The sequence below is a fragment of the Monodon monoceros genome, unplaced genomic scaffold (assembly GCF_005190385.1).
Source record: "Monodon monoceros isolate NGI ecotype Baffin Bay Population unplaced genomic scaffold, NGI_Narwhal_1 Super_Scaffold_10, whole genome shotgun sequence".
Classification (NCBI taxonomy): Eukaryota; Metazoa; Chordata; class Mammalia; order Artiodactyla; family Monodontidae; genus Monodon; species Monodon monoceros.
The window spans coordinates 18,767,223-18,781,406 of NW_021703766.1; the positions used below are offsets into that span (position 1 = coordinate 18,767,223).

The 14,184-nt window shown below is 42.2% G+C and overlaps 1 protein-coding gene across 3 annotated transcripts in view; it reads right to left on the reverse strand.

Annotated features, from left to right (window-relative positions):
• CTCF (CCCTC-binding factor) overlaps nucleotides 1-14,184 on the reverse strand; it is a 47,691-nt gene that overhangs the window by 14,576 nt on the left and 18,931 nt on the right. For all 3 annotated transcript variants that reach the window (XM_029235398.1, XM_029235407.1, XM_029235417.1), the window contains 3 exons: nucleotides 5,155-5,944; nucleotides 4,649-4,819; nucleotides 1,589-1,722 (listed from right to left, as the gene is read on the reverse strand). In XM_029235398.1, coding sequence (XP_029091231.1) covers nucleotides 1,589-1,722; nucleotides 4,649-4,819; nucleotides 5,155-5,935 — 1,086 coding nt within the window. In that variant the 5' untranslated portion in view covers nucleotides 5,936-5,944. The remainder of the gene's footprint in view (nucleotides 1-1,588; nucleotides 1,723-4,648; nucleotides 4,820-5,154; nucleotides 5,945-14,184) is intronic.

Here is a 14,184-nt window from a genome sequence, read left to right on the forward strand (position 1 = left end):
CGGGCTTTCTCTAGTGGCAGCGAGCGGGGGCTGCTCTTTGTTGCAGTGTGCAGGCTTAGCTGCTCCACGGCTTGTGGGATCTCCCCGGACCAGGGCTGAACCAGTGTTCCCTGCATTGGCAGGCAGATTCTTAACCACTGCGCCACCAGGGAAGTCCCTAAAGATATTTTTTTCTACTCTTGACTTGCTAGAACTCTAAACAGTAATAAGTATTAAATTTTATGATTTTTCAATAACCTATAGAAATGGTATGGTTTTTCTTTAATCTCTCAGTGTAGTACAAACCAATAATATCCTAATGCTGAATTATTCTTGCATTTTAGATACATTCTATTTAGTAATCACTTATTTTTAAATCTATTACCAAATCTGGTTTGTTAATTCACTTAGAATTTTGGTTTTTCTGTGAGAAACAGAAACAGTCTTCTTTTGGAAGTATCCTTATCCAGCTTTGGTAACAGGGTAGCCTCAAACAATAAAGGTGATAAATAAAGCAAGCAAGCAAGCAAGCAAGCAAGCAAGCAAGCAAGCTAGCTAGCTAGCTAGCTAGCTAGCTAGCTGATGGGCCTTAGTTGCAGCACGTAGGATCTTAGTTGTGGCACACAGGACCTTCATTATGGCACACAGGATCTTTTAGTTGCATGTGGGATCTTTTAGTTGAGGCATGTGGGATCTAGTTCCCTCACCAGGGATGGAGCCCAGGCCCCCTGCATTGGGAGCGCAGAATCTTAGCCACTGGAGCACTAGGGAAGTCCCTAAAATCTTCCATTTTGAAGTGCTCTTGGTATAGTTACTCACGTCTTTGAAGTTTGGTAGAACTTGCCTGTAATAATATGTGGATCAGTGCTCTGTTTTATTAGATGATTTTTTAAAAATTAATTAATTAATTATATTTTGGCTGCGTTGGGTCTTTGTTGCTGCATGTGGGCTTTCTCTAATTGTGGCGAGCGAGGGCTACTCTTCGTTGTAGTGTGTGGGCTTCTCATTGCAGTGGCTTCTCATTGCGGAGCACAGGCTCTACATGCGCGGGCTTCAGTAGTTGCAGCACACGGACTCAGTAGCTGCAGCACGTGGGCCCTAGAGTGCGCAGGCTTCAACAGTTGTGGCGTGTGGGCTCTAGAGCGCAGGCTCAGTAGTTGTGGCGCATGGGCACAGTTGCTCCAAGGCATGTGGGGTTGTGGTGGGTCTTCCTGAACCAGGGCTCGAACCTGTGTCCCCTGCATTGGCAGGCAGGTTCTTAACCACTGTGCCACCAGGGAAGTTCCTATTGCTCCTTTTTGTTTTTGTTCTTTTTTTTTGGTTGCGGGTCTTAGTTGCGGCATGCATGTGGGATCTAGTTCCCTGACCAGGGATCGAACCTGGGCCTTATCCACCGCACCACCAGGGAAGTCCCGTTACTACTCTTTTTTTAATGGGAAAACCTTTCACACTCATTACAGGTTTTTTTTTTTTTTGGTGGTAGGGAGGGGGAGTGGGAGTGTAGTAATCTAGCAAGATTTTCTATCTTGTATTAAGTCAGTATGAGGACAGTTCATACTGGAATCATGATGATCTTCAGAGAGGAACCAACAAGGAGCTGAATACTCACTTCTACACTGGCGTAATCGCACATGGAACACTTAAATGGCTTCTCATGGGTGTGTTTGTAACGACGATGCCGCACCAATTCTCCACTAGTCACAAAGGCCATGTCGCAGTCTGGGCACTTGTGAGGACGAGTACCTAGAGAAAGGAGGGTATAAAAGAAAGACAAGATTAAGGGCACAGTTAATTACAGAGTTCAATGTGTGACACAACTGCTACATGAGGTTGGACCCTGGTCATCTCATCAACCCTGAGAGTAGCTCCAAAAACTATGGGTGAGCCCAGCTGACTTTACAACACTAACCCCAAAATATTAGAAACACATGCCAAACATTTAGTTTCTCTTAATTATCCATTTGAGTATGCTGCCTTTGAATACAAAATATTTTTTACCCCTATTTTGTGAATATTCTGGTCACTATGGATTAAAGGTTAACAGAAACACCATTCTGTTTCAACCCTTCTAAAAAATATACAACATCTTTAAACCTCAATTTTTATCAAGTACAGGCCACAGAATTAATAGTTATTTGACTCAAGATCCTTTTACACATCAAATCTTACTGTTATTATGATTATACATATAGGGCCATTGGGCTGTCCATATTGACCAACTTTTTCTTTAAAAAAAATACAAATATAATAACATGTTTTCTGTATAAATTTGGTTTGATAAGGTATTCTAGAGATTTATCAAAGGCTTTATAAAGTAGTATTGCCTTTTATGTTATGTGATTTAAACAGATCATTTTCAAACATCAATATCTAATATTCTGTGATCTGAAAGTCAAATCATGGAATATTTAAATATTTTTATGAACTAATAATATACCCTCTATATTTGTTTTGTTTTTTCTTTCACTGAGATAACCTTACTGTTTTTAATATGTCTTCCCATAGTAGCCCCATAACATAACATTACTTTAGTAGATCTTCTCTAGCCACTTTATATTCTGAACACTGCACTGAAAATATCCTGCCCAGGTAATAATGATAATAAAGAGATAAAGCTGACAGTAGAACACAGTGCTACCTTCATAGGTTATTATTTAGAAACTAGGGACTATCTGTAATTGTGGGCTGTGGGTAAGGGGTGAACAGCAAGGTAATCTCAAACACCAAAATCAAAGGCTACCTTTGAGAATGGAATTAAGAAGAGTCACAATGTAATGAATGGGTCCAGCCATCTGCAGAAATGATTATCCCAGAGATTGAGAAAACACTGGAGAGGGAAATGTGATTGGATATGATAGTAACTAGAAAGTTCCAAAGAATGTTCATTTGCTCAATTTGCTTCTTTACTACCACTGAGGATTAAGAGTGAAGGATAGAGTTCTTATCTATGAAAAATGTATAGTCTGGTGGTACAAACAGGTAAGTAAAACAATGACTAAGAAGAGAAGGAAAGCAACATCCATTTCTATTAGGACAAGGTAAGTTGAAAACAAAGAATTTCCAATGTTTACCTAGTATTATCTAGGGGAGAGAAAGAGGCCTGCCTCTGGTAGACATAAGCATGGCAATTAGGAAAGAAGTGGACACTGCTGTGGGACAGAAGTTTTCATCGGGTTGACCCACATGACTGCCTACGTCCCTCTGCTCAAGGTCCATGGCTCACCAAGTCACCCTTCAATTGCTACAGCATCCTGACATAGGCAAAGGCGCCCCCTAGAATGCAATACGACTGCATCTAGAAAATAAAAAGGTATATTCCTCCACATAAACTGATTTTCTGATATGAATCTGACTCTTGAGGATTTGGTTAGTATGAATTAGTCCTGCCAAATCATTCCTGAATAACCAGACAGACTGAATTTCTTATTTTCAAAGCTGAGGACTAGACCATGACATGCAGCGCCCACATCAAGGCACTCCCGTTCTGGCAAGTCCTATAATGCGGCCAGCTGCTTTCATGTAGTCATATGCCCTTTCCCTAGGGTTTCAAACTACCAAATAAAAAATATTATTATCAAGTGTCTGGGTAGAAACTAGGTAGTTGGTGAAAAGTGGCCAAGTCACATTAGCAAATATACTAATGCACAGTATACTGCTCATTGGCCAATCCCTACTTGATCACATTCATCAGACAACCAGCACATCAAATAAAAAATAATCATCATATAAAATGAGGTGGAGAATCTGGATAGAGGAAAGCTATTCTGCATGAAGAACTAGGTGAAAAAAGTTTCTATTAGCACTTGCAGCCAAATGCCAACACCAGAGCCCAGAAGAGAGTCTAAAGAGAGCTTTAGCCCATAGTCTCTCCTCTTTAGTGACCCCAGAACATGACTGCAGCCAACATGAAGCTAATATTAGAATATTAAGTATGTGTGGACCATGAATAAATAAATGTTTGAATTGCTGGAATGGTGCCTTAAATTTTCCATTCTGGGATTATGAATTATCTTCTTTGAGGTAAAACAACCAGAAACCATAGTTTTTACAAAGGTAGGATTTCATTTCTATTTCTCATGTTCTTCCTCATAATGCCTGGCAATTACTGCCTGGGAATTTAGGGGGGGTTAGTTTTTGTCATTGCTGTTAAAACCTTAGCAACACAGTGGTGATACCTTTGGGAAATATTATAGGTTAACTACCACAGAAAATATTTTTCTGAATCACCATCCTTATAAAATTTAGATTATTTTCCACTAAACTTTCTTTACATTTGCCTATAACTAAGTCCATCTGCTTACAATAAATCAAGATCACAAAGAGGGTACCATAAGAAAGAACAAAAATTCTTCCCACTCTTATTCCCACTGGAATCAGCTTAGATGATATTTAAAACCCAAGTTTAAACCTTTGCTATGCTATAGCCCCCAACATTCTTTTTTTTTTTTGCGGTACGCGGGCCTCTCACTGTTGTGGCCTCTCCCGTCGCGGAGCACAGGCTCCGTACGCGCAGGCTCAGCGGCCATGGCTCACGGGCCCAGCCGCTCTGCGGCATGTGGGATCTTCCCGGACCGGGGCGCGAACCCGTGTCCCCTGCATCGGCAGGCGGACTCTCAACCACTGCGCCACCAGGGAAGCCCCACCCCCAACATTCTTAACCAGCACCCACCTGTGTGTGTGTTAAGGTGATTCCTCAGAAGGGTGACTGTCCTGAATGCCCTGCCACAGAGATGGCACTTGTGTGGTCTCTCATCAGTGTGACTTTTCATGTGCCGATCCAAATTTGAACGCCGTGGACATGTGTAACTGCAAAGCTCACACTGGAATGTCTTCTTTACACCTATGTGCAAAATAAAACACTTACTTGTTGCAGGGTTTCAAAGTGTTAAGATTAATCCTCATCTTAAACTTCCACAAATATATTTCATTAGCCTTTTATAACTAAAGCCAACTAAGTCACATTGAGTTATAATTATCTCATGCCACTAATAGATTTACTTCTTTCTCTTCAGGACTTAAGAAGTACTCAATCTGGAAAAACTTCTTTTAGACTGGTGCCCACATCACAATCTTTAAAATAAATGCATTTAATGTAAAATCACCTGCACAGGCACTGTGTTATGTGCTTTATCCCAAAAAGGTTTTACGAGAGTATAATGGATAAACTCATTTTACCTTTCTTTTTAATTTTTGTTGGTTTTGGAGGCTTCATGTTACCAACCACTTTCTCTGCGTTAACCTCTGACAGCAGACCCTCCTGCTGCTCTTCCTCAAAATCGTACACAGACACATCCACATCTTTGCCCTCCTCCGTGTAACGCAGTTTGCTCTTTTTGGTTTTCTTTGTTTTTTTGGCTGGTGGTTGATAGTCTGGGTCTTTTTGCCAACTAGGATCTTCCTGAGGCGGAAGTTCCCCTTGCTCTAGCGTCTCCACCTCTCCATTGGCCCCCACTTTTACCACTTGAAACCCTTCAGGCAAAGGTAAGGTGTGACATATCATGGGTTCACTTTCTGCAAGGCCCTCTTTAGACACTTCATTCTCATAAGCCCCCTGAAGTTCTTCTACTGAAGTGGTAGCAACAGGTACAGTCACGGGAACGGGTACTTGCACAAGCTGAAGTTCTCCTATGTTTATAGGCTGTTCCTCCATATTTACAACCTGCAAGGTTATAATCTGGGTATCGTCTACAGCAGCCTCTGCTTCTGGAGCAACTGCACCCTCCATTACTTCAGTCTTCATCTGAAGAAGGGTAGGATCCAGCTGTTCCATCATTACCATCTGTACACTGCTATTGACATCCTGGACCACCTCACCCCCATCAGTCTGGTTCTGGGGTAGGTGGCAAGCGTCCTCTTCTTGGCCCCCTTCCCGGCGTCTCTGGTAAGTCTTTCTCTCCTTTCCTTTAATGAAAGTTTCAGACTCTTCCACAATGGCTTCAACCGCCTCACCTTCCATTTCCCCTTCCTTTATTAAGGGAGAACACAGATTATTATATAAAATAAAATTTGCCTAATTGAAAACATATACATTTTAAACAAAAAAGACCCCGATGAATGAATTAGGCACCAGTGGTTGTTAATATTACAAAAAGACACAACAGATATTATTTACCTCCTGATGGAAGAATGGAATACCACCTATGAAGCAGTCTTGTCAAACAAAACAAAAAAATCTGAAACGAATCAAGCCTCTAGATCCAACTACCAATTAACAGGAAACTGGTGACAGATGATATTAAATTACACTACAGGGATGAAATTCAGACTGAAGGAAACTGCAGGAATAACTACACAGTTTCTTCTGCAAATAAATCACCAGGAGAAAAAAAAATGGGAAGGGTAGAGGGAGAACCTACAGATCAGTGGTTCTCAACCTGGGGTGACTATGCCTCCAAGAGACATCTGGCAAGGCCTGGACACATTTCTGGTTGTCACTACTGCGGCAGGTGTGCTACCAGTATCTAGTAGATGCTCTGGCAGAGGCCAGAGATGTTACTAAACATCCTGCTATGCACAGGTCAGTCCTCCACAGCAAAGAATTAATGGTCCCCAAAAGTCAATAGTGCAGAGGTTGAGAAACTCTGATATAGACAAAAGAGGCCTAAGAGATACAGCAATCACAGTGTATGGATCCTGTTTGGATTCTGATTCAAACCAACAAATGGTTTAAAAAATTGCCACGAGGACTTCCCTGGTGGCACAGTGGATAAGAATCCCCCTGCCAGTGCAGGGGACACAGGTTTGATCCCTGGTCTGGGAAGATCCCACATGCCGCAGAGCAACTAAGCCCGTGCACCACAACTACTGAGCCTGTGCTCTAGAGCCCACGTGCCACAGCTACTGAAGCCCATGCACCTAGAGCCACAAGAGTAGCCACCGCAAGAAGAAGCCTGCGCACCACAACGAAGAGTAGCCCCCGCTCGCCACAACTAGAGAAAGCTCGCACGCAGCAACTAAGACCCAACACAGCCCAAAATAAATAAAATGAAATCTTTTTTTTTTTTTTTTTAAAGGGACTTCCCTGGTGGCACAGTGGTGAAGAGTCCACCTGCCAATGCAGGGGACATGGGTTCGAGCCCTGGTCCGGGAAGACCCCACATGCCACGGAGCAACTAAGCCCGTGCGCCGCAACTACTGAGCCTACGCTCTAGAGCCTGTGCTCCGCAACAAGAAGCCCACACACTGCAACAAAGAGTAGCCCCCGCTCGTAGCAACGAAGACCCAACACAGCCAAAAATAAAGAAATAAATTTATTAAAAAAGAAAAAAGCCACAAGACAATGAGATTCAACTCTGACTGGATATTTGTTATTAAAGAGTTATTCACAAAACTGGTTTAAATCTTACACATTTCTTGTATCTGGCAGAGGACCTCACTGTTTTTAGCTAAATTCTCTCTTAGAAAACAAGCCACCAGAGTTTTTTTTGGAGCCAAAATCAGAACTTGGATCCAGATTCCAATAGTCCTGCTTGTAGCTACACACACCGCTACCTCCTGTCTCATACCATCAACTTGACATTCATGTATCTCTCTTGTCTGTAAGACCATGAGTTCCTTGAGGACAGACCATGAAAACAAGTAGTTTTTACTCTTGAGCACTACGCCCAGGTTGGTAAGAACACAATAAATGCTAACTGAATATATAATAGAAAACAGAAAAAAAAAAATCAGTTTTTTTCTGATTCACAGTTTCTGGCTCTTATGTCTTGTGAGTGCTGAGAGTACCCAGATACCTAAGAATAAAAGGAGTTTGATCAATTATGTAATTCATATCAATAATCTTGACTTAACAAAACTGACAAATACATAAAAGGTTAATTCAAAATTAAAATTTAAAGTGTTTTGTATTCTTGCCCTCGTCTCAAACAAAGCTTTTGCTACTTCTATGAGAGACACGTTTCTTCAATTCAGGTACCTTAACACTATCCATACTAGCAGTCAGAGAAGGCTCTCTAAGTCAGGACCACCTGTAAAGCAGTACAAAGACTAAGACTATGCAGGCCTGGTCCTGCATTCTAGGAGTTATTGTCTAACAAAAAAGACAGAATAGGTACAATGGCTCAAGGTAAAAGTGGTAGGTTTGGAGAACCCTACATAACCAGGTGTGAGATCAAGATGGGCAGGATATTTAAAGACAGCATGGTGTGTGTGCACACACACAAATTTTGCAGGGGAGGGGGTCCCTACGTAGAAAAAATATATGACGGAATTGGTTATGAGAAAGAATAAAACAGTTAAAGAAAAAAAGACTTAAAAAGCACAGGATAAGGCTTCCCTGGTGGTGCAGTGGTTGAGAGTCCGCCTGCCGATGCAGGGGACACGGGTTCGTGCCCCGGTCCGGGAAGATCCCACATGCCGCGGAGCGGCTGGGCCCATGAGCCATGGCCGCTGAGCCTGTACGTCCGGAGCCTGTGCTCCGCAACGGGAGAGGCCACAACAGTGAGAGGCCCGCGTACCGCAAAAAAAAAAAAAAAAAAAAAAAAAGGCACAGGACAGAGGAAAGGGTAGAAAGAGATAGAAGAAAGATGAGTATACTGGTTGTGGCCATAGATTGGACGGTCTTGAATGACAAAATATTAAGACTATACTCATTTGGCTGTCAATGGGAAATCACATATGCTTCCTTTCTTTCTTTCCTTTTTAAAATTTTATTTATTTTATTTTTGGCCGCATTGGGTCTTTGTTGCTGCGTATGGGCTTTCTCTAGTTGCAGCGAGAGGAGGCTACTCTTCATTGTGGTGCACGGGCTTCTCATTGCGGTGGCTTCTCTTGTCGCAGAGCACGGGCTCTAGGCACGCGGGCTTCAGTAGTTGTGGCACATGGGCTTAGTTGCTCCGCAGCATGTGGGATCTTCCCGGACCAGGGCTCGAACCCACGTCGCCTGCACTGGCAGGGGGATTCTTAACCACTGTGCCACCAGGGAAGTCCCACATACGCTTTCTGAGCAGGGGAAATTAAGATTTACTTGGTTCATAAAGAATAGTGCTTGATTTCTTCAACAAAGTGTATCCGTATTTTTGCAAAAGGGAAAGATGCATGATACATATAATGCCCTCTGGCTTTCAAGGCCCTTCAGTATCTGACCCCAGATAACCTATTCAGATTCATGACTTGTTGGTCTTTAGCCATTACTTTTCCCTGTATGTGTCTGCTAATAAAACAACCACACTATTATGCACTTAAAATTTTTCTCAAAATGATCCATTTCCCCAGTTGGCTTATTAAAGCTCTTTGAGGGCAAAAGCCAGGCTTGAAGCAACCTACACATTTGGACAGATTCAGCAAACCTCACCATCTGCATGGAACGAAAACCAAGGCTAATGGAAAACCTTGTGGGTTGTTGGCTTGTCCTGATTTGTTCTGCCATTACCTGCTTTCATTAGTCCCTTATTCTCAACAACCAAGAGTATATATACTATTGATACAATGCTGAATGCAAAGATCTCTTACAATCTGTTCCGTTAACAGCAAGGACAAATATAACAAAATGTTACCACAGAACATGAGGGTCAAGGGACATTTGTGAAGTGCTTTGTAATTTTCCTGTAAATAAAAAATGTCTGAGCATCAATGTGCTAGCATTTTTATAAGATCTCATTTATATTTCTGATCACGAAAGACTACTTGAGCCAAGATCCTAACTATAATTACTTTTATATAACCAATACTGTTCAGATGGATTTGTCTCGGGACAGGAATGTTCTATACTGGCACTATCCAATAGAAATATAATGGAAGCCACAAAAGTGAGCCACGTATGTACCATTAAAAAATTTCCAGGGACTTCCCTGGTAGCACAGTGGTTAAGAATCCGCCTGCCAATGCGGGAAGATCCCACATGTTGTGGAGCAACTAAGCCCGTGCACCACAACTACTGAGCCTGCACTCTAGAACCTGTGAGCCACAACTACTGAAGCCCGCGCTCTGCAACAAGAGAAACCACTGCAATGAGAAGCCCACGCACCACAATGGAGAGTAGCCCCCGCTTGACACAACTAGAGAAAGCCCGTAAGCAGCAACAAGACCCAATACCACCAAAAATAAAAACAAATTAAAAAAAATAAAATTTTCTAGTAGCCATATTTAACAAGAAACAGGTGAAATTAATTTTAGTAATCTATTTTATTTAACCCAGTATGTCCAAAATATTATCATTTCAAGATGAAATCAATATAAAAAACTGAGATATTGTATATTCTTTCTTCATAAGCCTCTGAAATCTGGTATATATTTTACAGTACACCTCAATCTGAACTAGTCACACTGTAAGTTCCCAACAGCCACATGTGGTTAAGGGCTACTGTACTGGACAGCACAGTTTATACCTGTTATTCAAAGTATGATCTGAGGACCAGCAGCGTTGGCTTAACCTTGGAACTTGTGAGAAACACAGAACTTCAGGCTCCACCCTTGACCCACAGAATCAGAATTTGCAACTTAATAGATCCCTAAGTGGTGTCATATATTAAAGTTTGAGATGTACTACTTTATACCATTACTCTTCTCACATTTTTTTTTTTTGCGGTACGCGAGCCCCTCACTGTTGTGGCCTCTCCCGTTGCGGAGCACAGGCTCTGGACTCCCGGGCTCAGCGGCCATGGCTCCCGGGCCCAGCTGTTCCGCAGCATGTGGGATCTTCCCGGACCGAGGCACGAACCCGTGTCCCCTGCATCGGCAGGCGGACTCTCAACCACTGCGCCACCAGGGAAGCCCTCACATTTTTTAAAAAAGCATTTTCCAGTCCATGAAGGTCTGAAATTAGTACCCCAGCAAAGATGATAACTTCAATGTTGGAGTTAGGAACAGAGAAAAAGCCCCATCCACCTTGGAAACAGTCTTGGAAAAGTATCAAAGGACAAAAAATTCACAAGCTGTAAATGTTAATGCTAGCCCTGCCACAGAATCACTACATAATCCCAGGCTATTTAGATATCCTCAATAATAAAACCGGTAGAGGGACTTCCCTGGTGGCGCAGTAGTTAAGAATCTGCCTTCCAATGCAGGGGATGTGGGTTCGATCCCTGGTCAGGGAACTAGATCCCACATGCATGCTGCAACTAAGAGTTTGCACGCCACAACTCAGGAGCCCGTGAGCCACAACTAAGGAGTCTGAGAGCCTCAACTAAGTAGCCTGCCTGCCAAAACTAAGACCTGGCGCAACCAAAATAAATTAAAAAAAAAAAAGTGGATGAAAAACATTTAATCTCTGAGCTCTGTGACATTTTGTAGCACACAACAATTTGAAGAACACAGAAAAATCCATGTTGTCTCTGCCATGAATTTGAGAACTTAAAATATTAGAAATTGCTTTTAATAACCAAGTACAACCTAAAAGAGGTTATGGAATTATAAACCAGGTGAAAAAGAATTGGTACAAAGGAGTACAAATTGAAACCAACTGTGCTGCCAGGGGGTTGAGCTGACAAGAGTGTTCTCTCACTGTGAAAAAACACATGGCACAAGGTCCATGAACATCAGCATCTATTCAGGGTCTTAAAGCAGTAGGTTCTATTTTCACAAAGAAAAATCAGACACAAAGTAGCAAGCCACCAGCCTCACCCATACACTGCTTGGAAATTCCTGCCAGCAGTGCATCCCTTCAGCAGTGGATCCTTCTACTTAACTTCCACCAAGGAAAAGGAGTCTATGAATCAGTAACAAACTTAATAGCCTGGACCAGGTCGCTCTCCTCACTCCCTGGGGACTGTACTCTCCTAGCTGTGTCACCCCATTAGCGGTTCTGATCCATCCCTTTCCTCCCCCTATGGACTCAGCTGTGCCTCCTGCTTTCCACTCAGTTCCTCTGGAGTCTCTCATGTTCTCTGCCTCTCTCCTTGCTTGAGTTAGGCATGCTTTCTAGATTTTGTCAAATCTTTTTGTGGACCAACGCCATTAAAAACGGGTTTACATTAACTTCTGGACACAACTTTTTCAGATTATTAAAGCATATTAGTCTATTTATAGAAGTCTGGAAAATGAAGTACATATAAAATTTTTTTAAAAAGTTGTTCGCAATTCCTATACCTAGAGATAATCACCTAGTATACTTTGGTGCTGTTTTCTGAGTTTTTTTCCTCTTATGGATATGTATTTTTAAATATAGATGAGATCGTGTATATGGCTTTGCTCTTAAGAACCTGTCCTTGCCCTGTCTAGCCCTCTGTGGTCCCTGTGCTTGGTCTACAAGCAACATTCACCAGGAACCACACCAGCCAACCCAAAGGCCTCCCCCTCATCCTCAAACTCAGTTTCTTTGGCATATAACAGTATGAAACTCATACTCTTCCTTCATCAGCCTTTCAGAATTCTCCCTTGGCTTCCCTTGTCTCTGAGAGCTCCTCCACCAGCCGCTCTGAGCACATCAAGGCTCTGGCTCTGTTCCCTTCTCCGTAGCCATTCGGTTCACTAGCCGTTTTACTTCAGCTGTCTCCACCCAAATCCACATGCGCAAACCCACAGTTTCACTGCCTAAAGGATCTCTCTCATGTGTCTGGCTATCACCTTCAACTCAATGGCATTGGATAAGGAATAAAGAAACCTGGGGAATTTCCTCGCAGTCCAGTGGTTAGGACTCAGCGCTTTCACTGCTGTGGCCCGGATTCGATCCCTGGTGGGGCAACTAAAATCCCGCAAGCTGCAAGGTGCGGCTTGAAAAAAAAGAAAAGAAAGAAACCTAGATTCTAATCCCTAATGCAACCAAATGAGCTTGGCAAATGGGTTAGTCTTCTGGGCTGCAGTAGCACACAAAAAATGGAACTCTGAAGACCAGATCCTTCCTGTATTCTCTACCATCTTGGTGAAAAACTGAAGCTTAGGAACACTTTTAAAAAAATCATTCTATCAACTTATGGGCAGAAGATGGGGCAGGAGGAGGTTCCCTCAGACTGAGGCAGAGTGAAACTGGCACATGGGGGTGAGGGAGCTGGAAGAGAGGAAAATGGTATTTGAGCACTACCCTGCTCTTGCTCACTGCTGTTCTCTGTGAAAAAAACACATGCTGACCGGTTGAGTGGGAGGATACACAGGCCCAGACTCTAACGCAAAGGCCCCTGAGGTCAAGGCCCCTGAGGTCTGCCTATGTTCCTACACCACCAGCCTGGCCTGAATCCTAGGGGAACCTGCTGGATCAGCCCTCCCCCTCTTGCCTGTCAGCTCTATATTGCTCAAATCTTTTAATCTTAAAACTCCTCTTAACGCCTCTTGACAATTTAGCATCTGCCATCTCCGTATTCCCCCACACTCAACCCCACACTAGCTGTCTCTATACCTTTACTTCTCTTCCATGCCTCATTTCACCAGTCTGGTTTCTGTTCCCCAATACTCTACTGAACTGCTCTGAAGCCAGCGATGGCCCTTAATTGGTAAATCCAAAGGAGACTTTTCTGTCCTTATCTGACTTGACCTCTCTGTGGAATTCAGCATCCTATTCTAGGCTTTATCCCAGAATTATGCCAGACCATCAGAAAGCTGGGTATACTTGGGTCACATGGTCTTATCCCCTACAGAACTTGCTTTCACCAAGTTTTGTTTTGGCATTATGCCCGTGGCTTACACTAAAGTATACATGGGAGAAATTTCATTTGGAGTTACATGCTTAGAAAAGCTTTGCTTCAACTAAGCAATTTTTTTCTTTCACTGTGAGACCTATGTAACAGGATCATGTTACCATTACTTTAGCTGGCCACACCCTAATAAATCTTTTTCCTCTCAAACTATGTAGTAACCTTTTATTCTAATTTATTCTAATTTGTATTTTCTGGGGTTTTGACTTTATATCATTTACCATTTGTATTTTCTATACATTTCTTCAAATTCTTTGTGGAACAAGATGAGCTATAAATAAACCTGAAATTGTATACACATATATATTTAATAGAAAATACAGAAAAACACAGAAATACAAAGTTGTAACAATCTTAACATAACCTCAATTCAAAATTTGCAGACCTATTTGAAGATCACAAAACTCTTCTAGGAGGCATAAAAGACCTCACTAAATAGGGGACACTACTATCTATATCCATGATCAGAAAGGCCAAACATTGTAAAGATGTTAATTATTTCTAGTTCATTTAATCTTCAAAATCTCTGAAAAATAAACAAGATATTGAGGATAGCAATAAAGTTTCTGAAAAATGAAGCCCACTTTTTTTTTTTTTTTTTGGCCGCATTGGGTCTTCGTTGCTGTATGCCAGCTTTCTCTAG